This window comes from Elephantulus edwardii, unplaced genomic scaffold (genome assembly GCF_000299155.1).
Source record: "Elephantulus edwardii isolate Elephantulus edwardi_28Jun2011 unplaced genomic scaffold, EleEdw1.0 scaffold00220, whole genome shotgun sequence".
NCBI lineage: Eukaryota > Metazoa > Chordata > Mammalia > Macroscelidea > Macroscelididae > Elephantulus > Elephantulus edwardii.
The window spans coordinates 3514413-3541579 of NW_006399970.1; the positions used below are offsets into that span (position 1 = coordinate 3514413).

General features: G+C 44.2%; 1 protein-coding gene across 1 annotated transcript in view; it reads right to left on the minus strand.

Annotated features, from left to right (window-relative positions):
- Positions 1-563: 563 nt before the first annotated feature.
- Positions 564-27167, minus strand: part of PDGFRA (platelet-derived growth factor receptor, alpha polypeptide) — a 50647-nt gene continuing 24043 nt past the window's right edge. Inside the window, exons 10-22 of the mRNA XM_006898089.1 lie at positions 26218-26312; positions 25861-25993; positions 21498-21602; positions 20523-20633; positions 19776-19929; positions 17095-17261; positions 11267-11382; positions 10768-10890; positions 7664-7775; positions 6557-6656; positions 6333-6438; positions 3538-3779; positions 564-711 (exon numbers count right to left, since the gene is read on the minus strand). Of these exons, the coding sequence (XP_006898151.1) occupies positions 564-711; positions 3538-3779; positions 6333-6438; positions 6557-6656; positions 7664-7775; positions 10768-10890; positions 11267-11382; positions 17095-17261; positions 19776-19929; positions 20523-20633; positions 21498-21602; positions 25861-25993; positions 26218-26312 (1712 nt within the window). The remainder of the gene's footprint in view (positions 712-3537; positions 3780-6332; positions 6439-6556; positions 6657-7663; positions 7776-10767; positions 10891-11266; positions 11383-17094; positions 17262-19775; positions 19930-20522; positions 20634-21497; positions 21603-25860; positions 25994-26217; positions 26313-27167) is intronic.

Below are 27167 nucleotides of genomic sequence, written 5' to 3' on the forward strand. Positions count from 1 at the left end.
AACCCATACAAAAATAAAAAGTAAAATGCTATTGTACTAGTACCTTTTAGGTTCAAAAGTGGTTTTGCATGTACTTCACGAGAGAGTTCAACAGCAGCTGACACCAGGTTTCAAGAGAAGTACATGAATGATTTCAGTGGTCTTTTCAGAAGTCCAGAGAAGACAGTTAATAAAAAATCTAAACACATCCTTGGTTAGCGTTATTTACATTAATTACAATGCTAGAGTTTTGTCACAGTGAACACTGTGTACCTTGGAATCTCACCAATGCCCATGAAACACAAAGATTGTCTTCCGTGGCCCAGCTGTCCCCTTGTCCATCTACCTCCAAACTGTACAACATTGCTGAGATGCTACTGAGATGCTTGAAGCAGCACTGGGAAAGTTCCATTCAAAATATCCTGTCCACTCAAATTGTGAAGGCTCCCTGAGGCACATGGCTGGGAACTTCTCTTCACACATCCTCCGAGTTCTCCACTCAACCTTTGCATTGCAATAAAGTGGTTTTCTTAAGGTATCCAAAGGTGGCACCTGGAGCAGAAGGCAGCTCCTGCATCCACCAGTTACAGGAAGCTGTCCTCCACCAGGTCTGAGGAATCAATGCCAATGTCGTCCATCATGTCGATGTCCTCGATGGTCTCGTCCTCTCTCTTGATGAAGGTAGAGCTGCTGGACCCTGTCTCAATGGCACTCTCTTCAGACGTCTGTGAGCTGGAGGAGAAAACAAATAGGAAAGGTTCATTAAGGTCCACAGACAGACCATCTAGGCTGTGGTTCTATTTCCAGGATGGTCTACCAATGGCAAGCTCTTCCTGCAAGATTCTGTGGCATTCCGATCCCAGGCTGCCTGACTTGGCAAGGTTCTGCCAAGTCAGGGAGCACCACCCACAGCACTGCAGTTGATCCTGTGGTAACCCAGGTCCACAAACAATCCTGACACTTGCTTAGACCTTCAGCTTTCTTTCTCCTCTGCCAAGTTTGTAATCAAAGCACCTATCATGCTGCAACAATTTCTACCTTCCCTACTCACTCGCAGTGAAAGGAAAAATAAGGCATGATCAACAGGCATGAGGAGAGGCAACTAAAGGAATAGATCACCTGCAGACTGTAGCCAGGGGATATTCACGTGTTCCCTTGAAGACATCCCGAGTGTCCACACTGGGCTCTGAGGATCTCATCCCGCCCCTCTGAGAATACTTTCTTCCCATTTTTCTCAATACCCATTGAAAAGCAAGGTCAAGTGCTTTTCACTGACTAGCGTGGTGGCTAGGAGAGAGAATTCTGGAGTCGAATGACGCAGCTCTGGAATGATCCCTTCACTTGCTAGTTGAGTGATCTCACACGAGATACTAAACTCCTGTGGGCCTGTATCCTTGACTATGAAATGGAATGATAATAGCACCTAGCATGCAGGATGACAACAGAGCCTAATGCACAATACTGTTGGAGGTTAAATAAGGTAATGTCAATACAACGCAGAGTACAGTCCCTAGAATATACCAGCTAACCAGCTGTAGAGGGTTTTCAGTGGTTGGATATCACCAGGCCCTTTGTTAGGGAACTCTGGTAGCCTAGTGGTAAGAAATTGCACTGCAATCCCAAAGGCTTATGGTTCGAATCCACCAGATGCTTCACGGGAGAAGGATAGACAATCTCTCGCCATGAGATTTACTGCCTCTGAAAACTCGCTGGAGGGTCAACTCTGGGTCAGTTCCGATCTGACAGGACACACAACACAACAACAGGCCTTTATTCCAAGGCTTCTCTGGGTAGATTCAAACCGCCATCCATTTTTACCATTCAGTATACAACTGTTTAATAAAAGTTAGCCATTGCTCTTACCAGGGAGCTCTGATGGCCTAGCTGTAAAAAGTCATGCTGCCAACCCAAAGGCATGTGGTTTGTATACACCAGTTGCTCCTCAGAAGAAAGACGGGCAATCTCCTCCCACGTGTGATTAATGGCCTCTGAAAATCTGCTGGAGCTATGAGTCAGTTCTTAATACACGGCATATAAAAGCAACAACAACAACAAATTACTATCTGGATCATTTGACTCTAGAATTCTCCCTCCTAGCCAGCCCTCTATTCAGTAAAAAGCCCTTTGAATAGGACCTGGATACACTACTAGATGTCAATTTCTTATGTTGTGATAAATCTTTTGTGATGATGAAGAAGAATAATTTACTCCTAAGTGATACCTGGTGTTGGTTTTTCCTACCTAGTTTCAAATGGTTCCAGAGGGAAAAAAAAATAGTTATATATGATGCTGTTGTTGTTGCTGTTGACTGCCTTCGAGTCCAGCATGACTCATAGCGACCCTATGAACAAAAGGCCTGAAGGCCTTCTACAACTATCGACATTTGTCAAAGTTCACAGGGTTTCCGAGGCATGTTGTTTAGGAAGTGGATGCCATTCTTCAACAATATTGCACACAAAGGAACAGATGCAGCAAATGTTGTAAAATGTTAGCACTTAACTAAATCTAGGTGGTTTTTATAGGAACACCATGTAGCTATATAAGTGCTCATTATATTACTCTTTCCATGTTTTTGCACATTTTAAATATTTTATAAATACATCTTTGGAAAAATAATCTCCCCCACAGTCTTCCTCCCTGGCACACTTCACTATCTCTCCTCCTTCTGTGAATTCATAACCTTCACTATCTTATCATTACCCTGACTTGCACTGCTGTCTAAATTTCACTTGTATCTTTTCACTCCAAACAGATTATCATCTGCAGGCTTATTCTCCTTGCTGTGCGCCTGCATTACCGTGCTAGACCCCTCGTATATTAACAGTAAACATAGGCTGGCAGGCCAGAAGAATGAGTCACACACACACACACACACACACACACACACACACACACCCCAAGCAGGGACTCTGCTCAGCTCCTTCCTTCTTGACAGGCCCAGCCTGAGTCCTCAATTTTCCCTGTCAGTTCTTGAGCAGAGAACAACAACAGTAAATCGAACCAGCTGTTATTGAACCAATCATGACTGGTGGTGATACCATGTGTTTCAAAGTATAACGGGGCTCCACAGGGTCTTAATGACGGTGGACCTTTAAGAGGTTGAATAGCCTCACTGGGTAGACATGACTCTTTAATAGCTGACCACCCATTTCCACCACTCAGGGCCTCCAGCAGAGAACCAAGCCTGGGCAACAAGAAGTCCTTCCTGCACCTGGTTACCTTCTAGTAGACCTTCTAGAACCTACTGTGAGCTCCTCACCACTCCCCAGATGGGGCCCTTCCCTATGATTCAGAGATTGTCTTGGTTCCTGGTCTGTATTCCACCTGCCCTCTCCCTCCCTGCCTTACGCAGTTCTCAGGCCCGAAGGGATGTGAGAATGACCTGAAAATGCTGTCAAACTAAACAGCCTCCTCAGATATTGTGTAATTCCTTCCCTGATATAGACGGATTTATTATGGGCAGAGTGTGGCATCCAGAGATCCTCTCTCTCCTTTAGAGGTGCCAGGTGAGGGGAAGAGGAGACACACTGCCGGAGGCCGGCTGCCACCCATGTCTACCTGTGTCTGTTCCTCTTGCCCAGGTCTTCCTCCTCAGGAACAGGGTCGATGTCGGGCAGAGGGATGATGTAGCCACTGTCTGCGCTCAGTCTCTGCTCATCAAGGCCACCCTCCCAGTCCTTCAGCTTGTCTTCCTCGTTCTTGTAGGTGACGCCAATGTACGAGTTGTCAGAGTCCACCCGCATGCGTGCCACAGCGGGATGGTCACTCTTCAGGAAGTCCAGGTGAATCTTCTCATAGCTCTGTCAACAACATCCAACATGTGCAGGCATTAGTGACCAGATGGCAGAAGGTCAGGAAGCTGAAGACAGACACTCAAGACTTAACTATCTATGCTTCCAAACTACCTCACAGGTATAGGATTGAGGTGGCTGAAGGTGAGTCCTACACCAACTATCCCCAGAGACAGAGAACATGAATAGAAAGGGCACTGGGTGGTAAAGCTCTCCTGATGGTCAGGCTTAAGATACCAAGAATCCAAGGTGGATTACCACATAAGCAAGTAGCATGGGTTTGCACAATAAAAGTAAGATTATAGCTCCATCTCACATACTTTGGGCATATGGCCAGGTGGGACCAGTCCTTGGAAAAGGACATCATGCTCAGAAGGGTGGAGGGACAGTGCAGGAGAGACAGACCCTGGACGAGACAGATTGACATGATAACTGGGACAATGGGATTAGAGTGTGTCAGAGTCAGTGAGACTGGCTCAGGACGGGGCAGGGTTCAGAGCTGTCATACATAGTGTTGCTATGAGTTGCAGGTGACTCAATGGCATATAACAACAACAACAACAACAAAGAAAGCACAAGGAGGCCCATATGTAACATGCCCATGGCATAACTGGTTCCTCCAAGAGTCTCTTCTCCCAGACAGGAGCTTCTAACAGGATCCCACATCTTCCCCAGGACCAATGTGGACTCTGCTGGCCCCATCACACTTCCTCTAGGGTTCAGAGGCGGCACAATAAGAGTTGATGAACAACTTCCACTGGCCAGTCTTCCTGATCTCTACATCTAAATGCCGGGGAAATGCAAAACCTACTCTGAAGGAGCCCAAGTGGTGTGAGATTCTGGGCATGCTCTCATGAGAGGCAGCCCTGGAAAAGAACATCAAGCTTGGAAAGGTAAAGGGTCACTGAACGAGAGAAAAACTCCCAATGCAATGCACTGGGACAGTGACTGCCACAACGGGCTCCAGCACAGAGCACGGCTGCGAGTGTGAGCCTGGTGCAGGATGAGACAGATTCCAATCGGCTGCACACAAGGTTGCTCTGATTGAGAGCTGACTTGATGGAACCCCACCACAATGGGTGGTGCCATGGTTAAGCACTTACGCTAGCCAAAAGGCTGGCAGTTCAATCCACCCAGCACCTACTTGGAAGCCAGACCTGGCAATCTGATTCTGTAGAGATGACACCTTTAAAAACCCTAGGGCCAATTCTACTCTGCCTCCAACACAGGGCTAGCCTGGAGCAAAAAAAGAAAAGAAAAAAACCCACCAACAACATTTGCTGAATAAATGACTTACAAACAAAAAACACTTAAGACCCTTTGATCTAAATAGATTCAGATTTTTTAAAAGTTCTAGTCTCTTCTCATTAGTACATTGTTGTTACCAGCCAGCAGTCTTTGGCTGACTGAAGGTTCATTTCCTTTTGCCTCCTAGACTGTCTCACTTACGGGAACAGTAATGGGCAGTGAAATAATCGATAAGCAAAAGAATTTCATTTCCAGTCCAGCATGCAACCTCTTAATGCTGCCCCTCCTTGAATAGAAGGAAGAGACACAATGAATATGAAGTCTGTTTGCTGTGTGACCTTGACTCCATTCTGACTCATAAACAAGCCAGCAGGTGGGAGCAGAACGGCTCCATTGAGTTCCCCGGGCTGGAAGGACAGCAGCACTGGGCCAGGCAATGCTTTGTTCTGTTGTACACTGGGCGGTTATTAGTCAGAACTTGATGGCACCTAATACCACTCTTTTGAAGAGAGTTCTATAAGAAGAGAATGTGCTGGTGGGTTCACACTGCAGACGTTTTCAGCTGGCAGCGCATTCATCATCACTGAGCCTCCAGGGCTCCTCTGCGAAAAGTCTACCTACTGACTCGTCTGAGCGGAAGAAGTTAAGTACACAAGCGAGCCCAGGTTTCCTCCTTGGCACCTGCGTGGAAAGTTGTGGCACCCATTTGCACAGACATGAAATCACACTTGTTCATCTGAACAGTGAAGCCAAAACCCAGCTGGAGCTACAAAGAACAGGTGAGGCTGTTCCTAGGAATCAGCTGGCAAAAGCCAATTTTGAAAGGATTTCAGTGCATTCCAATTAGGGAATTTAATGATGGTGCTGGACCCAGAATTCTAACTGCACGGTAGCTTTAGATACGCAGACATCTGGAGAAGTAAGTGGTTACAGGTGTGACATACTTAAGGAAAGAGGGTGGGAGGGGAGAATTCTGATTCATCATCTAGGGCAGGGGTCCCCAGAACACTCTAGCTTTCTCCTCTTTTGAAAATGTTCCCTTAAAACCATGTTGAACAGCACTGCTCTTTGCCAAACCAAGCCAGCTGCTGTGCATGGAGATTCCAGGTGCGCAGAGCACCCTCCCAGAACCACTTCATGGTGGTGCCGTTTTGGAAGCAGATTGCCAGGTCTTTCTTCTGAGGTGCCTCTAAGTGGATTCAAGCTACCAACGTTTCGGTTAATGACCCAGGGCCCAACCATCTGCACCACCAGGGTTGCGGCTGCTTGTAACAGTCCATTGCCTTCCACCCTGGTCATCCAACCCAGACAAACCTTTTTATATTGTCCAGGCAGCAGATTCTCCACAATCTCACTCAGGTGGTAGAAGGAGGGTCTCTTCTCCGGCTCGCTGTTCCAGCACTTCACCATGATCTCGTAACTGGGGAGGCACAGGACTCCAGAGTGAGTACAGGGAGGGATGTCAGTGAGCCCTCTCCCCACCGAGACCCCACACCCACCAGAGATGGCAAAGCCAGCAAGATGGGGAGGGGGCTTACACTTCACTAGTGGCGTGGTCAGGCTTGGCCATCCGGTAGCCACTCTTGATCTTATTGTAAAAAGTCGAATCTACCATCATGCCAGGGTAGGGTGTGCCGCCTAGAAGGCCAAGAATAAAACAAATCATATCAATAAGTTTAGATATGATACACCATTGAAATACCATTAGAAAACTCTTGCAAGGAAATGATCACTATCTCCTTGACTTCCGAGGCCTCCTCAAACTTAACTTTAAGTAGGACTTGGGGGAAAAGAATGAGATGGGCTGACACAGTAACCGTAATAAGGACATAAGCGCATCGGAGAGTGGAGGACGACACAGGATCAGGCAGTGTCCCATTCTCTGTGTACAGGTTTGCTAGGAGTCAGAAATGACCCGGTGGCATCTAATAAGAGCAGAGCTGCTCGGGTGGTCAAGGTCAAACACAGCAGGGAAAAGCATGACATCTTCTGAAGAGATGCCCGAGGTTCTCAATGTTCCTAACTACTACACCAGAGTAAAAAAGACACAGGCACTTAGTATTATTGATTCAGACTAGTGAGGACCACCCATGTCTTCCCTAGGGTTCCTGTCACTGTCATATTATGAACCTCCAACTTCTAGGTTAGTAAGAATAGCACAAATCATCTGTATCACTCACAGACCCTTCTGACCACTCAAAAGAAGCCCTTTGATTGCCATAAAGTCAGAATCGACTCACACCTGACCTTCCAGGGGTTTCAGAGGCTGTAAGTCACACAGGAGGACGTTGCCCATCTTTCTCCCAAGGAGCTTCTGGAGGCTTTGAACCCCCAGAGAGGCGCTGCCTTTAGGTCGGCACTGCCTACAGCGCCAGAGATCCCGCAGAGTTCCCTACGTCGAGTCACCACTGAGTTCATGCAAACTTGTGGCGACCATGTGTGTCACGTACACTGTGCCCCACAGGGTTCTCAAGGGCTAATTTTTTTTTTCAAAGGGAAGTCACCAGGCCTTTCTTCTGAGGTTCCGCCAGGTGGATGTGAACATTCAACTTTTCAGTTAGTAGTAGCCAAGCGTGTTAACTATTTCATCATCCCTTGATGGCTCCAGAATAACCCAGAACAAGCCCAGGTGCCAGGCCCCATACCGAGGGAGAAGATTTCCCAGAGCAGAATGCCGTAAGACCAGACGTCACTCAGGGTGGTGTAGAGGTTGTCGAAGATGCTCTCGGGGGCCATCCACTTCACCGGGAGGAAGGTCTGCAGGGAAGAAGGAAGCAAAGAATTCACACCTCTGTGCTGCTGTCCTAGAGCACATAGAAGCCCACCTGGTACCTCACGCATCACCACTGAGTCAGAACCAACTCACAGATAACCCTCACTGGGTTTTTTTAAGACCGTTAATCTCATAGGAGGGAGCTCTGGTGGCCTACTGGCAAGAAGCTGCACTGCAACCCTGCAGGCACGCGGTTCGAGGCCATCAGCTGCTCCACAGGAGGCTGGGCAGTCCCCTCCTGTGCAAGTAATTGCCTCTGGAACCCGAAACCCACTGGAGCATCAGCTGTGGATCGGTTCTGGCTCTACGGTACACAACAACAATCTCATAGGAGATTGCCCGACTTCCTCCTCCCAGGGAGATTAAAGATCACAATCTCTGGGCACATTATTAGGAGAGGAAATGTCCCCTTGGGAGAAGACATCATGCTTGGAGTGGTGGGCAGCAGGTGAAAGCGAGGAAGACGCTTTATGAGATGGACACAGTGACTGCAGCATTGGGCGTAAGCATGTCAGAGATGATGAGGCTGGCACAGGACAGGGCGGAGTTCAGATCTGTTGTTCATAGCGTCGCTATGGGTCATACGCTCAACTCGACAGCATCTAGTAACAACTGCCCCCAGGATTCATGATTGATTCAAGTTGCCAGAGAGATACCACCTTTGGGTTGACAGTGTAATTCCCCATGGACTATGACACCAGAGCTCCGCCTGGCACCTGGTAGGTGCTCAATAAAATATCTGATGAGTAGTGAATAGCCAAAGTTGCCTCCTGTACCCTCTCAAAAAATACCCAAAGCCTCTAATTCTGAAATTTTGCCCCAAAACACTAGTTCTGAATAAAAGTGTGTCTTATTTTCAAGTGTTCTGGGAACAAAATGAAAGGCTTATCTGGTCATCTGTGAGCCAGTCAGACTGTCTGGACCTTAAAGGGGGAGGGGAAATACTACTTTCTCACCACAACAAAGAGTAAAGCATTAGGATAATGTTTTTCCCATTTGCATTGGGTAAATCTGCTGTCAAGGACCTCTTTAAAATGTTAATTAGTAAGAATGCCACTTTAAAGACTAAGGCGCACCTGGCCCAAGCCACAGTGTCTTCAACTGCTTCACCTGCATGTGAAAGTGGGGCAAAGAACAAGGGAGACCAAACAAGAATTAATGCCTCTGAACTGAGGTGTTGGCAAGAAGTACTGGATATCCCATGGACTGCAAAAAGAACAAAACAACTCTTGGAGGGTTATAACCAGGGTGCTTCTGCTTCCAAAAGGTAAGAGTGGTGAAACATCATGTCATATACTTTGGACATGTTGTCAGGAGGGACCAGCCCTTGGAAAAAGACATCATGTTGGGGAAAACAGAGGGTCAGTGAAAGAGAAGAATATTCCTCAATGAGACAGATTGACAAAGTGACTGCAACAAAGGGTCTCAGCACGTAGGGGCATGAGGAAGGTGCAGGACAGGTCAAGGCTTAGAGCTGTGGTTCAGAGGGCTTCTAAGAGTCATAGCTGACTCCATGGCATCTAACAACAATTGTGAGGCTTGTCCAACCTTCAGAGGAAGTACTAGACTGAAGCAGATCATAAAGTGGCCATATTAACATCCTTTAGCCCTGCAGGACTCTCTGGGGAGATAATGAAGATTTAGAACCTCATTTGAATGGAAGAGAAAATTAGGTTCCACCAAAGTCCAGTGATTTTTTTTTTCTTTTCCTTTAAGGGACCTAAAGTAACACGGAAGAGCTCACAGCCTCAGGGAACATGATCTCCACACAGCCTGAACTCAGGTACCCCTCGCGCAGTGACACAGTGACCTTACATACTCTCTCATCACCCGCCTAGCTGGGCGATCAGGACCTGCACACAGAGGGGCCGTGTACCCCAAGCTGTTTACATCTGCTCAGAAGGACTGCATAGAAAACAGAATACTTATCTTTAAGGAAAACGTGACTCTTGAGATAATATTCACTGTGTTAACTGATGCCTTTCTGAAAAGGTGCTAAAAGCTAGAATAGGATTTGAATTGGTTAAACCCTTTGCTGAGAATTTGCATTTCCAACTCTGTTGTTATTGTGTACCATAGAGTCAGAACTGACCCACAGCTGACCCTCCAGCGGGTTTTCTCACGAGACGGGATTATCCATCGTTCTTCCGCAGAGCAGCTCATGACCTCGAACTGCATGCCTTTGGGATTATTGCAGCACAGCTTCTTGCCACCAGAGTTCCCTACCTCTGATATGTTGTGTTGATTGCCATCAAGTCCAGCATGACTCATAGTGACCCCATGAACAAAAGGCCTGAAGCCGTTCTACAACTATTGTCATTTATCAAAGTTCATAGAGTTTCCAGAGGCATGTTATTTAGAAGTGGATGCCATATAGTGGATCAGAATCCACAGTTTAACAAGATCCCAAGTGATTCACATATATCTCCCCATGAGAATCATTGGGGGATCTTGTTAAAATGCAGATTCTGACTGAACGGCTATATGTCAGATACAAATGGAAGTTTTTAATAAAAAGTAAAAACCATAGTTAACTGGTTGGAAGCCACGACAGCGATGCTGTCCCCTGGGCACATGCACATGGACACACAAATACAGAGAAACAGACTTTATACATCCACAGCTAACATTTACTGGGTGTTTGTACGTACCAGGCACTAGCATAGACTCATTACCTGAATTAACTATTTGCGTCACCAGAGCAACCCAGGAGCTAGGTGCTATTAGTATTAGTCATAAGGAAACTGGAGCAGAGAATGGTCACGTTAACTCACCCCCAACCCAAATGCCAGTGAGTAGGAAGAGCTGGATGCATCCAGGAGAGTCTGAGCTTCCCCTACGGGCACCTGGAGCCCATCCCTGACACTCACAGATTCTATGTTAAGCATATGGTACCCAGAGGGTAGAGGCTACACCTAATTTCAGAGATTGAAATGAGGGAGGGTGAGCAAGCAAAGTGAGTGAGCGAGCACTTACGCTGCCTTTTGACACGTAGTTCGAATCGTGCATGATATCCCTGGCCAGGCCGAAGTCACAGATCTTCACAATTTTCCCTTGAGCCAGAAGGACGTTGCGAGCAGCCAGGTCCCGATGGACACACTGCAGGGGAGGACGAGGGATGAAAGGGCTTCAGGTCAATCCGTCTGTAGCCACACACCATGGGTCCTGAACCATTGGTCACTTCTCAGTGGTCTGGGAGTCACTGCCTCACAGAAAAGCTAAACCTCACTCATTCAAGACTTATCCCAACCACTCTCCACAGACAGGAAGCACTAGAGAAAAGGGGGGAGACAGACACCTGTGGATGCTGGACTCTCACCAAGACAGGTAAGAAAATGAAGAGCCACAGTCACTGGTCTCGCCAAGATCCACCTCCCTCCACAGCTGCTCACTGGGAAAATCTGTGGCCTGGGTCTACAGAACTCTCTGTTCCTCGAACACCCTGACCTTTTTTTTTTCTACTTTCAATACTTACATTTTTTGAAGCCAGAAACTCCATTCCTCGGGCAACTTGATAGGTGAAACTCAACAAATCCAACAAGGTCAGGCCTTCTGAGTTATCATCCGAAAGGAGATTTTTTACTTCTGATTCTGCAGAACAGTAATCAAGGGTGTTGGTGTGAGCAGAACATGAACGACACCATCACTGACACTCCTGCTGGACTGGAACGTTGTTGGCCCAGTCCCGGGCAGAGAAGTATCCCAAGTACACATCCAAAATTGCTTTCTTATACAGAGTCTTTCAGTCTTACACGGTGGTAGCCAAATTATGTAAAACCACTTTCTTAATATACACACATATATGTGGGAGAAGGATGGGCACTGTACTTCTGTGTGATTAGCTCCCATGCAAAAGAAAAAATATACATATATAAACAACAAAAAACAACATATGCATATACACACATTATTATTATTATTATTATTATTATTATTATTATTATTATTATTATTTCCCATCAAGTTGGAATCAGCCCATAGCTGACCCTCCAGTGGGTTTTCTGTGGCAGTTAATCACATGGGAAGAGATTCCCATCTTTCTCCCAGGGAGCAGCTGGTAGATTTGAACCGTATGTCTTCAGGATTACAGTGCAGCTTCTGAACCAGCTTCTGAACCACTAAGCCACCAGAGCTCCCTACATACACACACATGCATCAGTAATATCCAACTCACAAGTGACCCTCCAGCAGGTTTTCAGAGTCTGTAAATCACATGGGAGGAGACTGTCCATTTTTCTCCCATGGAACAACTGGTGGATTCGCAACTCCTGCCTTTGAGTTGGCAGTGCAACTCCTGACCACTTAGGCCCCCAGAGCTCCAAACTGCATGTGCATGTTTGTACACAGAAAGAGCATTTCCAGTCCAGAAGATGAGGGTGTGTGGGAGTGTGTAATCATACGCACGTTTGGAGTCGGTGGGCTGGTACAAGGTTAAACATGTGCCTGCTAACCCAAAAGGGAGCAGTGTGAGCTCATCTAAAGCTGTAGCAGGTAACCATCAAGCCTGGTAACTGATCCCAGAAGGTCAAGGCCTTGAAAATCCCACGGCGCAGAGCTCTACTCCTGTATACACAGAACAGCCCTGTCTCAAAGCTGACTGGATGAGATGCGAGCCAGTCTGGTTTTGTTTGACACACATATGACGTCACATACTGTCCACTCTAAATGGATTCTTCTGGTGGTTTTGATTGGCTTGTTTATTTGAATTGGGTTTTGATCTCCCTAATCTCTCTCTCTCTCTCTTTCTTGCTCTCTCTTTTTATTTTTAAGGGGAGCTTTGATGGTCTAGAGCTCTGGTGGCCTAGTGGCAAAAAGCTGCGCTGTAATCCCGAAGGCACACAGTTCGAGGCCACCAGCTCCTCCACAGGAGAGGGGTGGGCAATCTCCTCCTGCGTGATTAATTGCCTCTGAAAACCTGCTAGAGAGTCAGCTGTGGGTCGGTTCCAACTCTACAGTACACAATACAACAACTGGTGGTCTAGTGGGTAAAATATTGCACTGTTATCCCAAATATAAGCAGTTTCTCCTGTTCAATTTACAGCTTCTGAAAAATCCACTCAAGAGTCAGCTCTGACTGCCTGGGAATGAGCAGGACAGCAGTAGTTACTTTTTTTTAATCTTATTTATCAAATCCTAAGTCCCCTTTCCTTAAACACACACGCGCACACACACACACACACATTCTCACACATCTTCCCATGCCAAATATGCATTAGACCCTTCAGAAAAAGCAGTTGTTGAGTACCATCAAGTCAGAACCAACCGAAATCTGACCCTCTAGCAGGTTTTCAGAGGCAGTTAATCACATGGGAGGAAATTGCCCATCCTTCTCCTGTGGAGCAGCTGGTGGCCTCAAACCATGTTTCAGAGGCAATAAATCACACAGGTGTTGATGGCCCGTCTTTCTCCCACAGAGCAGCTGGTGGATTTGAACTAGGCACCTTTGGATTGGCAACACAGCCCCCTATGCATTAGGTCACCAGAGCTCCCTTTGGAAAAAGTTAGCTCGCAGAAGTTGGCTTTGTTTTTAAAGCCACCTTCCTAGTACTCGGCTTACTTTGTGGAGGGGGGAAATCAAACCCTGATCAGAGGAGCTCCACTCTTACAGATCAGTGTCAACAGCTCTGCGTTTGTAACTTGTCCGCTGTCCACAGCTTTTCTCTCTGGAAGGGCCCCAGAGTTTTCGAAGAAGGAGGCAATCTAGGCCAGTTCCTACTGAAAGTTTTCAGACAAAGTGAAGTGTGGCTCCAGCCATTCCCACTTGTCCAGTGGACCAGGGAGCAGCAGCGTGTCTGCCAGCAGAGCCCAGGTCCCTGCATGGTGCAGGCTCCCTGCCATCTGGAGGCAAGTCCACTCGCACAGGCTGGGAGGCAACGTAAACTATTTTTAACAAGATGGGAGGGAGAGGAAGCGCTGGTTCCGATAACTCTTGTTGGCTAATCTTTAAAAAGCTCTTGGATGCTCACCCATTTGGCAATGGGAAGTAACTGGAACTTGGAACCACAGAAATGGAAAATATTATTGTGTACTGGGCTTTGCAAAACAAGCACATTCTTTAAAAAAAAAATTACGGATCGTGCCTTTCACTTAAGAATCCTGAAAGCATTCAGAGTACATCAGTGATTTGCAAAGTAATTTCTAGGGCAGCTCAACAATTTTTGCAAGGACCAGTGCCAAAAAGAGATTATCATGAGACAGGTCAAGGTCAGACCCATCTAGTGGTCACCTTTCTGTCTGCAGGCCAAGCTTGTAATTGTACTAGAATCCATGGTGTTCCCCACCCCCTCGAGTGAATATGGGGTGGTCCATCTGGTATGGATATCACCAGCTCCCCAGAGTTTATAAATCACTTCAACTCTGCCACCTGCACATCTGCTCTGAAAATTGTTCATCCTCTGTCACAGAACAGTCCACTGACACACCCACCACCCACATGGGGAGACAGAGCCTCAAACTCTCTCCTCTCTGCTCTCAATTCCAATCTCGATGTTAAGAAAGCTTTGCAGCTCATCTTCAATATTTACTTAACTCATAGATTCCACTGACTTATTTTTTTAAAAAGTATCAGGCACCAACATAAGAGTTCTAACTTTTTATTTCTCCAGATAAGAGCATTGACAAATGAAATACCAACTATCATATTTTCATTTCTTTTTTTTTTTCAGGTCATATTTAAAACTCTCCCTTGAAATCGCCTTCAAGTTAAGCAATATCTTCGCTCCAAAAGTAAAAATGGCCAAGCTTGAGCATTACATTCATTTAAAAAGAAATCTATGTAAGACTAAATAAACAGCAGCTATTTAAAAACATAGTTGAGAAGGTTAAGGTGCAAGGAATTTAATAGGAATGAAATTGTTCTAAGAGAAATAATGAAAATTTGACACAATGATGAGAACGCAACCAAAGTTACTGGTCCTTTTGTCTAGAAACTGTGTAAAGGGTCAGAGTTTTGCTGTGCACGCATTCACCAAAAAATAACACTTATATACAGTAACATATATTTCTATTTCAGGACTGAGAGATAAGGAATCATGCAAAGGTTACACAAAGGTAACCAATTCAAACCCACTAGCTGCTCCAGGGAATAAAGCTCAAATCCCGCGCAATTTACCGCCTCTGAAACCCTGCTGGAGGGTGAACTATGGGTTAGTTCCAACTCTATGGCACACAACAACAACAACAAAAACAAAAATTTTATATAAAGAATACATTTATTGTTTTCTATCTAAACATGTTTATACATAATCCATATTTAAATTTCTATACATAAGCGTTACCATTTTTTTTTTTCATTTATACTGGTTTATTTACAAAGTTCACGTACATTCTTTCTCACACAGGATCTTTCCAATTTCCTTCATCTCCTCTTCCCTCCACCCATCAAATTGTGTGACCCTATGATTAACACACCCCCACCCCACCCATTCTCAGCCCTCTGTTCCCCCTCTCCCCACACCTTGGATCCTCATACTCGTTCTACAATAATGGTCTTACACAGTATCTATCTTTATGAGACTGAGTTGGTTCACTTAGCATAATGCTCTCCAGTCCCTCCCACATTAGGTAGTAATTTACAAAATCATTGTTCCTGCATAATGCATAATATTCCATCATGTGAATATACCATAATTTTTCAATCCATTCAGTTGTGGTTGGACATTGGGCTGTTTCCATGTTCTTGCAATGGTGTAAGCATGTCTATTTAAATGTACTCTGGAGAAGACCTCTAAGTAGAAGACTACTAAGGTGCACCTGATCCAGACCACAGTCTTCACAATTACTTGCTATGCATCAGAAAGCTGGACAATGATAAGGGAAGACAGAAGGTGAATGATGTCTTTGAGCTGTGGTGCTGGAAAAGAGTACTGAATATAACCTGGACTGGCAGGGGAACAAATAAGTTTGTCCTGAAGAGGGTGAAATCAGGTTGCTCCTTGGAGGCAAGGATTTTGAAGCTTCATCTGACATACTTTGGACAAATTACAAGGAGGGACCAGTCCTTTAAGAGGGACGTCAGTGGCAAGGAGCTGCAACTACAATCCCAGAGGCACACGGTTCGAATCCACCAGATGCTCTGCCGGGGAAGGAGTGACAATCTCCTCCTGTACCAGTCAGATCTGATTTGACGGTACACTCACACACACACACACACACACACACACACACACAAAGTTAAAATAAGAGGGACATCATGTTTAGGAGGGTGGAGGAACAGTGCAAGAGATGAAGACCCTCGATGAGATTAATTGACTCAGTGACTGGGGGAATAGAGTAGATGTGTCAGAGATAATAAAATTGACTCAGGATAGAGTAGGACTTAGAGCTGTTGTACATAGGGTCACTATGAGTCACAAGCAACTTGATGGCACATAACAACAACATCATTTAAATGCATATTTCTATTTCTCACTATATAAAGAGTTATGCTGCCAACCCAAAGGCAAGCGGTTCTAATCTGTCAGTTGCTTCTCCAGAAAAAGATGAGAGTTTTTCCTGTGCCATTTAGTCTCTGAAAATCCCTGGAAGGTTGGCTATGAGTCAATTCCAGCTTGATGGTTTAAAAACAGCATATTAACACGCACAAAAAGGCATGGTATCAGGAAGATAGTTATTTAAATTGATTACATTTAAAGGTTGAAAATTCTATCCCATTAAATGCACCTTTATTTGTTCTCTTCTTTCAATTCCCAGACCTAAAAGAACATACACATGCCAGAACCACTGTGCAGATCTTCATTAGCAACCATGTGGCCTGGGACACCTCTTTATGACCCATTCTTATTTTCCTCTAAGCAGTTTTTTGTTTCTTTTTATTGTGATTTTAACAAAGTTTACAGAAAAGTTGGATTTCCATTCATTCACTGTTGCACAATTTCCTCCCCATGCCCACCCTCCTGCCCCCCAAGCCCATTTTGCAATGCTTCTCTTATTCTGGACTGTTGTCATGAAAATAATGCCTAATTATATATTCATTCCTTTTAAACAGTTCTCTCCTTTATCTATTCCAATGCAGTGTGTATTATCTATGATTGGATAGAAAACCTATGGTATATTCGCACAATGAAATATTAGGCAGCACTGAAAAAGGAACTCGTAAAACATTACACAATAAGAGGAAGCCTCAAGAATATTATGCTGAGTGAAGTATCTCAGTCACAAAAGGACAAATTCTACATAACACCACTGTTATAAAACAGTACCAACATGGGGGGTTGAGGGGAATCTAGAAAAAGCAGGGATAGATAATGACCTCTGAGTGTTTTTAACAATTACATTAAACCACTTGAAAGCTGGCAACTTTACCTAACATAGACTTCTTCTTATATGAGGCTGGGCGATCGTACAAGGATCTCTGGATGTCGGAGTATTTAGAGACTTCTTTCCTTTCCAGCATGGGGACATACTGTGTGGTGTCAGCTTGCTTCATATCCATGTAGTCACCATTGTTTTCAAAAGATAAAATAACGTAACTGTAAAAAAGAAGAAGAAATCTTAGCCAAGGTTTCTTTTGGAGCACAGTCATCAAAAGTCAATAAAAGATACTTAAACTCATTGCCACAGTCAATTCCAGCTCTTGGGCACCCCTCTGTTACCAGGTAGAACCACTCCATTGGAGTGATTCCCTTTACAAAGAAGGGAATGGCTCGGGAATACTTTGGTGGAGCACTTAGTAAAGCGAGAAAGCTCAACAAATGCTAACTGCCATGATTAATATTGTGTATTTGTTTTCAGTTCTAATACTTCATCTGGAAGAACTGAGATATCCTAGATAGCTATATCTAATAGTAACTCGGGATGCTCTACTCCTCTAAAACTGACTCCAGGTGATATGATTTCAACTCAGAACAACCCTGTAGAACAGAAGAGAACCACCTCAGAGGATTTCCAAAGCTATAACTCTTTACAGAAAGATACCACCCTTCTTTCTCCCATGGAACAGCTTGTGAGTTCAACTGACCAGCTTGTCTTTCCACAAATAGCCAAGTACTTAACTACTGTGCCATCAGGAGTCATGAAAACTTATAAAACCTTCTAAGTTTATTATATGTAAAGTTTTAAAAATTCATTGTATTGTCTTTTTTTTCCTTCCTCTCATTTTTAATTCACAGACCACAGACCTGGCCAGGCTGCCATGTGGCCTGGGCAGCCTATTACTAGTGCTCAATAACATTTAAGGCCATTTGATATCCACTGAGTTCTTTTATAGGAAATGGATCTATGATACTTTATGATCTTTTTGTGTGTATGTGTATTTCACAGTATTCTTTGCCCCCCACTGGTTTGCTTACAAAGCTCATATACATTGTGTTTCCCACTATTCTTCATTCACATCATGTTTCATATGATCATTCTCATGTGTTATGTTTTATAAAACTAATCATCATTGGACCTTGCCCATCATTACCCTGTCTTTTCACCTGGGTCCTTCCTATTTGCTTCCTTAAAGAATTGCCAATCTCCAGAAGTCTGCAGTAGGATTTCTAAAGTGAGGATGCCTTCCATTGGCTTGATTTATAAGTCCAGGCTCAATGAGGGCCAGTATGTCACACCAAGGGGTACCCAGACAGTTAGCTACTCATGAGTGACAAGTAATCAGGCATCATTAGCCAGAGTTGCATTTTCTGGGTCTGAAGTGGAGCACCATGCAGTCAGCAGTCAAGAAATTAAGCAACATATTGCCATACTGCATGGGCATCCCAACTTCAAGACCTCTTTAATTATCAAAGTACACCTGGCCAAAGCCAGGGTCTGTTAACCCGCCTCAAATGCATGCAAAATGTGGACAAAGAAATGCAAAGAGGACAAATTGATGTGTTTGCACTGTGGGTGCTGAAGAATGCCATGGCACCTGGAAAGGTACTGCATCAATTTTTCAGAAGAAATACAAGCACAAAACTCCTCAGAAGCAAGATGGAGACTCCAGTTCACCTACGTTGTACATGTCACCAAGAAAGACCAAATGGTTGGAAAAGACATCATGTTTAGTGAAGTAGTGTCAACAAAATTTAGAGAAACTGTCAACTGATGGTTGAAGACAATAGCTGCAACTCTGAGATCAGTGGTAATAAGGGAGACCTTAAACAAGATGGACTGATATGATGGTTGAGACAACAGTGACTGTGGGGATGGCACAGAACCAGGCAGTGTTTCATTCTGTTGCACAGAGGCTCACTATGTATTAGAATTGAACTGACAGCATCTGGTGATATTAATAGCAGCATGGACCCATACACAGCAATGTTTCTATTATGCATAAGTTTGTCATGAAGTCAGTTGTTGTTGTTAACTGCTGTTGAGTCGCTTACTAAAAATAACGACCTATGTACAAACAGCCCTAAATCCTGCTCTATCCTGTGCTAATATTATTATACACCTACCCCTCATTATCCCAGTCACTGAATCACTCCATCTTATTGAGGGTCTTCCTCTCTTGCACTGTCCCTCCACCCTCCCAAGCATGGCATCCCTCTCCAAAGACTGGTCCCTCTTTGCAAAATGTCCAAAGTATGTCAGAGTAAGCTTCAGAATCCTTGCCAGGCTTTACCCTCTCTAGAGTGAGCCTATTTATTCTCTTAGCAGTCCTTGGTATATTCAACACTCTTCTCCAGCACCACAGCTCAAAAGCCTCATTCACCTTCTAGCATCCCTAGTCATTTTCCAGCCTTCCAATGCATAACAAGTAACTGCAAAGATGATGGCCTGAATCAGGCACACCTTAGTCTCCAGTCTGGCATCGTTGCTCTCCAGTACTTTGGAGGAGGTCTCTGACAGCAGAATTTTCCAATGGAATTCGTCAGTTAGCTCTCTCCACACGACACCCTGAGGATGTAGTGTCTCCGGCAGCACTGAATCACAGGATGACTTAATCCCAAGATGGACTACATCCTGGTTCCAAATCTACAGCTATTGAGCACATCAGGACATGGTTTCTCTCCATTAGGTACCTTTAAGATGACAAGAGGCAGCAGTGTCTCTGCACTCACCTTCGTGTGCTTTCATCAGCGGGGTTCAATCCAAAGATGTCCAGCTCTTTCTTTGACTTCTCTGGGTGGCAACTCAGGAAGTTGTCTCTATTCTTATGCAAATAGTTGACCAGATCCCCATAGAAGCAGTACTCAGTGATTATGTAAATCGGTCCTGTAAAGACAAAGGCAGTTTGGAGATGGATATGAAATGAAGAAGAGAAAAACCAACAAAGCTCAGGTTTTGACTTGCAAGCAATGCTCACTTGCATTCTCTCTCTCTTTCACACACACATATACACACATACACCAGCCAACATTTGCCTAAAGACGTGAAAATTTTGAATGAAAAGAAACAGAAAACTTGGCATGGAAATGGCAAGAGTATGGGAAATGCCACCCAAGTCGCGACATATTTTAGGTATAAACTCTTGAAAGGGAGACTAAATTGTTCCATCAACTTCAACCTAAAGCACATTTTTTAAAAAGTTTTCTTTTATATTGGTTTGGTTACAAAGTTTGCATGCATTGTGTTTCACACTTCCCTTAATCCACATCGAACTTTTTGTTTTGTTTTTAGAAGAGTTTTTTCATCAACTCAGTCAATTCCAGTCAGCTCCATTCAAAGTCACTATGTTCACTGCTATGTTTGAAGGAGGGAAGTGTGGGGGTTAAAAAGAAAATAAAGCAAAATCCCTCTGGCTGAATGATTTTCACCAGAGGAGGTGTTTGCCGGCAAGCTCTTGTTCCCTGGGGCAGGTCCCTTACCTGATTTGGTGCAGGCTCCCAGCAAGTTTACGATGTTCAAATGTGGCCCCAGATGTGTCATTATCTTCAGTTCCGACATGAGAGCTTGTTTTTCACTGGATCTGGCAGTGGCTGTTGAAGAAATAAATAATCTCTCAGGTCAACCAAGCCATCTACCTCCCCTTCCCTGAAAAAGCCGGTAATGTGGCTAATTCTGCTGGGTACTGGTTTTATTTACCAAGAATCTTAAAAAAGCAGCAGACAGTGACTCAGCCTGGATGATGACAACTCCATCCCTCATCTTTAGGGTGGAGTCCTTGGGTAGTGCAAAGAGTTCATGTGCCAAATGCCAATTCAGGGACTAAGAAGAAAGGCCTGGTGATTTACTTCTAGAAAATCACCACTGAAAACCCTGTGGAGCTCAGCTGTCCTCTGCCATGTGTGAAGTCATCAGGAGCTAACGTCAACTTGCCAGCAACTGGTTTGAGAGAAATTAAGTCACTAATGGCAGTGACTCTTGGCTTGGTAACACATGAGCAACCAGGGCAATTTAAATAAGATTGGGGGGATGGCATAGATCAGGGCCAGGTGAAGATCTGTTGTTCACAGGGTCCCCGTGAATTATAATTGACTAAAGGCACCTAACAATGACAGCAAACAGAGAGTTGCACTGTTGACCCAATGGCCACAGCAAGCCGTCTGGCAGTTCATGTTTACCAGGGACTCTGGGGAAGGAAGATGGTCATCTCCTCCTGTGTGACCCACAGCCCCCAAAACCCAACAGCTATGAGTTGGCTCCAACTCAACGACAATGAGTTGAGTTTAATGGCAAAATAATCTAACTAGACATAAAAATCAATTGTCAAAAGATTTGGGGATCTAGTTCTAAACTTGGCACTTGCTAGCTGTATGGTTCTTAACCAACTCACTTAATATCTCTGTGTTGAAGACAAAACAAAACAAACAAACAAAAAAACCCCAGAAAGAGGCACTTACGTTTTAGCATCTTCACCGCCACCTTCATCACAGGCTGAGAGCGACTTAAGCCATAGGCAGTACCTTCCACCACCTTCCCAAACGCACCAGATCCCAGGATACGACCTGAGGGCAAACAGAACCATTAGCCCACACAAATGTCTCTCCTCTCCTGTGCTTTACATGCCTCGGCCAGCACTCCTGGGTGCACAGCTGGGCTGGGGTGGATGTGTTTCCTGGAGAGTAAGCGTAATTATTCCTCCAAGTCATCATGTCAGAAACAGAATTGTGCCCACAGGGAAGGAAATTAGTGTAATTGCTTTTTGTCAAATAACATTTGAAAGGGAAAGGCAAACACAGACGGAAGGGAGGCGGGTGAGGACACCCCTAGTGTGAGCACATTGTCTACCAGCTCCAGGCTGGGCCAGACCTTGGCGCCTCTGAACTTGCTCTCCATGGCTCTCACCCATGTCCCCTGGGTCTCAACCCTTCTGTTTGCCACATGTAAATGAACATATCTTTTGTGTCAATAAACCCTTAACTGCCAGAAATACTCAAAATAGCGCTCATTCCAAGAAGTGATTCAGTTAAAACATGGAGCTGGTCTTCTTGCTGTCTGTGTGTCAAGACAGACTCCGGAGTCATGGCTAAATGTGCTCTTGAGCGCTGCATTTAGCTTCATGGCAGGAGATACAAAAAGAAATGCCAACTGCTATCTCTACCCTTATTGAGATCAGGGATTGAGAGATGGTTCTCTGGGTGTCAGCGCATGAAGGACACTGAGGGCACAATATTGCCGCTACTTGCTGAAAACTGTACCTGGAAAGGTGTTAGCTCACCTGCAACTCAGTGACACAAACACAGATGTATTAATTATCTATGCTGCTGTAACAGAGACACCACCAGGAGATGGCTTTCAAAAACACTTATTCTCTTAAGAGTTTAAGAGACTTGTTGTTTTTGTTATGTGCCGTCAAGTCGCTTGCAACTCATAGTGACCCTATGTACAACAGCCCTGAACAGGATGTCAGCTTTTGTGGAAGGCACTCTCTGTCTGTGGTAGAAGATAGTCCTAATTGCTTTCAGCATCTGTAGGCCTGCCACTCCCAGGGACCCCTGTGTATCTTGGCCTTTCCCACTGTCACAGAGACCCAGATCCAAAAAGAGGGACTCCACCCCCAGTGACTGCTTCTTCGTAGTTCTAAGGATTCCCTCTCTTGGCTCACCTTCCTCCCCTTTAATCTCAAGCAAAAGAAAAGGTATTAAAGAGGAAATTCTCTTAGTTTGAATTAGGGGTATGTTGGGATTAAGGAATAACACACTCCATCCTTCTCGTTGTTGTTACGTGCTGTCAAGATGCCTGCAACTCATATTGACCCTATATATACAACAGCTCTGAGTCCTGCCCTATCCTGAGCCAGTCTCACTATCTCCAACACACCTACCCTCATTGCCCCAGTTGTCATGTCAATCCATCTCATCTGGGGTCTTCCTCTCCTGAGCTGTCTCTCCACCCTTCCAAGCATGTTATCCTTCTCCAAGGACCAGTTCCTCCTGGCCATGTGCCCAAAGTATATGAGACAGAGATTCAAAATCCTAGCCTCCAAGGAAAAATACCCTCTCCAAGACAGACCTAGTTGTTCTCCTGGAGGTCCATGGAATAATGTTCAAGACTCTTCTCCAGCACCACAACTCAAAGGCATCAACTCTACCATTCTTAGCCATTGTCCAGCTCTCTGACACATAGCAAGGAATTCTGAAGACCATGGCCTGGATCAGGCACACCTTAGTCTCCAGACTGACATCACTGTTACCCAGTACACTGGAAAGGTTCCTGACAGAGGACTTCCACAATTTAATTTGTCTTTGGATTTTCTGACTGCTGGTGCCAACATTACTGAAAGTGGATCCAAGCAAGCTGAAACAGTTAACAACCTCAATCACTTCTCCATCTATCATGGTGCTGCCAATTGGCTCAGTGGTGAGAGTCTTTGTCTTCTTGATGTTAAGCTTCAAACCATATTGAAGTCCTTGACCTTCTGCAACAAGTGGTACCAGAGTACTCCACTTTTAATCCTCTTATTTTTTTAATTCTAGATTGTTTGGGTTTCTCAGATTATGGGAAACCATTCCACAGCATCACTATATGGATTATACATATATAATGGTTTTCATTACATATCATTATATACATGTGTTTGGGGGAAATACAACTCAACCCATAACAGTATCCTTCAAAGTACATACTGTTAGACACTATGGGGAAACAACCTTTAGCTTGAACATTCTTTTGTCTCTGCCTTATTTCAGTTCATTCAGAATGTGATTTAAAAAACAACTCCCTTGGACAAGGTGTCCTGTACCTGGTCTCAGTCCAGGATGGAAGACTGCAAAGTTTGTGATAGGTTGGCTTGGTTGTTCTGATTTTTTTTTTTCACTTTAAAATCTTCCTGAATTTGTACATTTTACATTGTAAATGCAAAAGTTTCAAGAAGTATTGAATATATCTTCAGAATGCATTGGATCAAAATCTCTTTTGTGGGTGTTTTCATTCATTTATCATCTGTTCCTTTTTAGTTACAGAAATTCATCTCATTTCAATTGTGTCCTTTCCAAACCGAAGCCAATTAGGTAGGTATCTCTGCCAGCCCTCTTCATATTCTCTTCTTCCTTTGTATGATTTTATTTAACTATAATTTGCTATGGAACAATATTTTTTTTTAAAAAAAATCACTGCAGTGATCCAACTAGCTCATTTTTTGTATTAATTAAAGTACTTGCTTTATTCAGATTCTCTTGGATTCTCTTACCTAACGTCCTCTTTCTGTCGATTTATTTTTAAGACTGAAAAATATTTCTGAGAGTAAACTTCTATCGCCTAGCTCTTTCTAAGCACAAACTCAGATCCCTTCTTCCCCCAGTGGGTTAGATGCATTTAAGTTATATACACATCAAAAGGGAGTGTTGGTTATTATGATCAGGGCAACAAAACAGATGGATCCTGATAGGATGAGAGAAAAATGTGGAATAGAACTTCTTGTTATTGTTGTTATGTGCCATCGAGTCGCTTGTGACTCATAGTGACCTTATGTACAAGAGCTCTAAATTCCATTCTATCCTGTGCCAACCTAGGCATCTCAAACACACTCATTCCCACCTCTCCAGTTACAGAATCAATCCATCTCATCGAAGGTCTTCCTCTCCTTCGCTGCCCCTCCACTCTGCCAAACATGATGTCCCTCTCCAAGGACCAGTCCCTCCTTGCAACATGCCCAAAGTATGTTAGACGAAGCCTCAGAATCCTTGACTCCAAGGAGCATTCTGGCTTCACCTTCTCCAGGACAAACCTGTTTGTTCTCCTAGCAGCCCATGGTATATTCAACACTCTTCTCCAGCACCACAGCTCAAAGGCATCAATTCTCTTTCTATCAACCCTATTCACTGTCCAACTTTCTGATGCACAGCACGTAATTGCGAAGACTATAGCCTGGATCAGGCACACCTTAGTATCCAGCCTGACATTGTTGCTCTTCAGTACTCTTGAGAGGTCCCTCACAGCTGACTTTCCCAATGCAATTTGTCTCTTGATTTCCTGGCTACTGTTACCAAGAGTGCTGATTGTGGAGCCAAGCAAACTAAAACTGTTAACTATCTCAATTTCTTCACCATCCATACTGATGCTGCCAATTGGCCCAGTGGTGATAATCTTTGTTTTCTTGATGTTGAGCTTCAATCCATATAGGAGGCTGCAATCCTTGACCTTCTGCAGCAAGCACTTCAGGTCCTCCTCAGTTTCAGCAAGCAGGGTTGTGTCATCTGCATAACGCAGGTTCTTGATGACCCTTCCACCAATCCTGATGCCACATTCCTCTTCATACAGCCCAGCGTCTCATATGATCTGTTCTTACAGTTTCAAAAAGAAGACAGACTTATTGAACTAGTTGACTGGAAGTCTCTGAAAGACTATTACCTAAGATACTCTTTAAACTTTGAGTGGAAATTAGTCCGTGATGTCACTTCTCAGCTAAATAATATATTGGCTCACAAAATAAAAGAGAATCTCACTCATGAGTACTATACTCCTTCAAAAAAATAATCTATATGAGATTGCATACATAGTCAACAATTATATGAAAACAAATATGAGGGTGTAACAGGGCAGGGAAACTAGATTAATTTAAACTGAACAATCAAAATGGAAATATTTACAGCATTCACACATTATGAAGAATGTAACTAATGTCACTGAACCATCTGTGTAGAAAATGTTGTGTAGAAATGAGAAGATAAACTTCTATATAAGCTTTTACCAAAACCCCAATAAAATAAAATTTTAAAAAAGGAGGGTGCAGAGTTTTGGGAGAACACCACAGTAAGAGCTTACCAAGCACTAGCCCATCTCTTGGAAACTCCCATCTTGAGTCATAAGGCAGCTGCATGGGGTCCACATAAATATATTCATGTCCATCAGGGCTGATTGATTCAATGACCCGCCAACGAATTTCATACCTTGGTTTCTATAAATGATCAAGACAGGTAACTGATAAGTAACCCAAGTCCAAATTCACCAAAGCTTAATCAGTTGCATCAGCACATATATGCACACAGGATCATTCGACTACCTTCATCCAGCGTGTAACCTATGCCCGGGCTCCTTCCCTTTGCCAAGCATTAACTTTGCTTCTATTCATGTATTCACCTGGGCATCAAAGATTTTGAGTTCTCTGAGAAAAATCTCTACCTGTTTCCAAATGACGACCAGGACAATAAGTGAGATGATGACAATCACCAACAGCACCAGGACTGCAGCTGCCACTGTGAGTTCTGAACGCAGAGCTAGAGAACAAGAGAATTGGCTCATGAGTGTGTGGGAAGGAAGGTGGTGTGAGTGGTGTGGGCCAGGAATCTCTCACTGTCAGGGGGTGAGAGGGAGGGCATGATAAGGACTAATGATATCACCTCTCAACCATCTACATACACGAAACATCTACAGTTGTCCTTTCTTTATAAAAAAGGACAACAAAGTCAGGAGATCTTGATTCTTTCCATTTGCTTCAAAATTAACCCCTTGGACAAAATGTCTGTTGAAGAAGTAGAGTAGAAAAGGCTGATAAATAAGACTGTTATTTGTGTTATTAAATAACATAAATAAGGAGCAAAGGCTGATAAATAAGACTGTTGTTATTGTGTAGGGTCGAGTCAGAACAGACTTATACCTGACCCTTCAGCAGATTTTCAGAAGCAGTAAATCGCACAGAAGGAGGCTATCCATCCTTCTCCCATGCAGCAGCTGGTGAACCTAAACTTCAATCCTTTCGATAAATAAGACTATTGTTGTATACTGTTAAGTTGGATCTGACAGAAAGCTAACCCTCCAGCAAGTTCTCAGACATGGTAAATCTCATGGCAGGAGAATGCCTATCTTACACCCACAGAGCAGCTAGAGGCTTTGAACTGTATACCTTTGTGTTGCCAGACAAAGGAGCCCTGTGGCACTGTGCATAAGATGTTAGGATGTGAAACAGAAAGTTAGCAGTATGAATTCACTAGCTGCTTCTTAGAAGAAAGATGGGCAGTCTCTGAGCAACAAATGCTGGAGAGGTTGTGGAGAAACTGGAACCCTTATTCACTGTTGGTGGGAGTGTAAAATGGTGCAACCACTGTGGAAAGCAGTATGGCACTTTCTCAAAA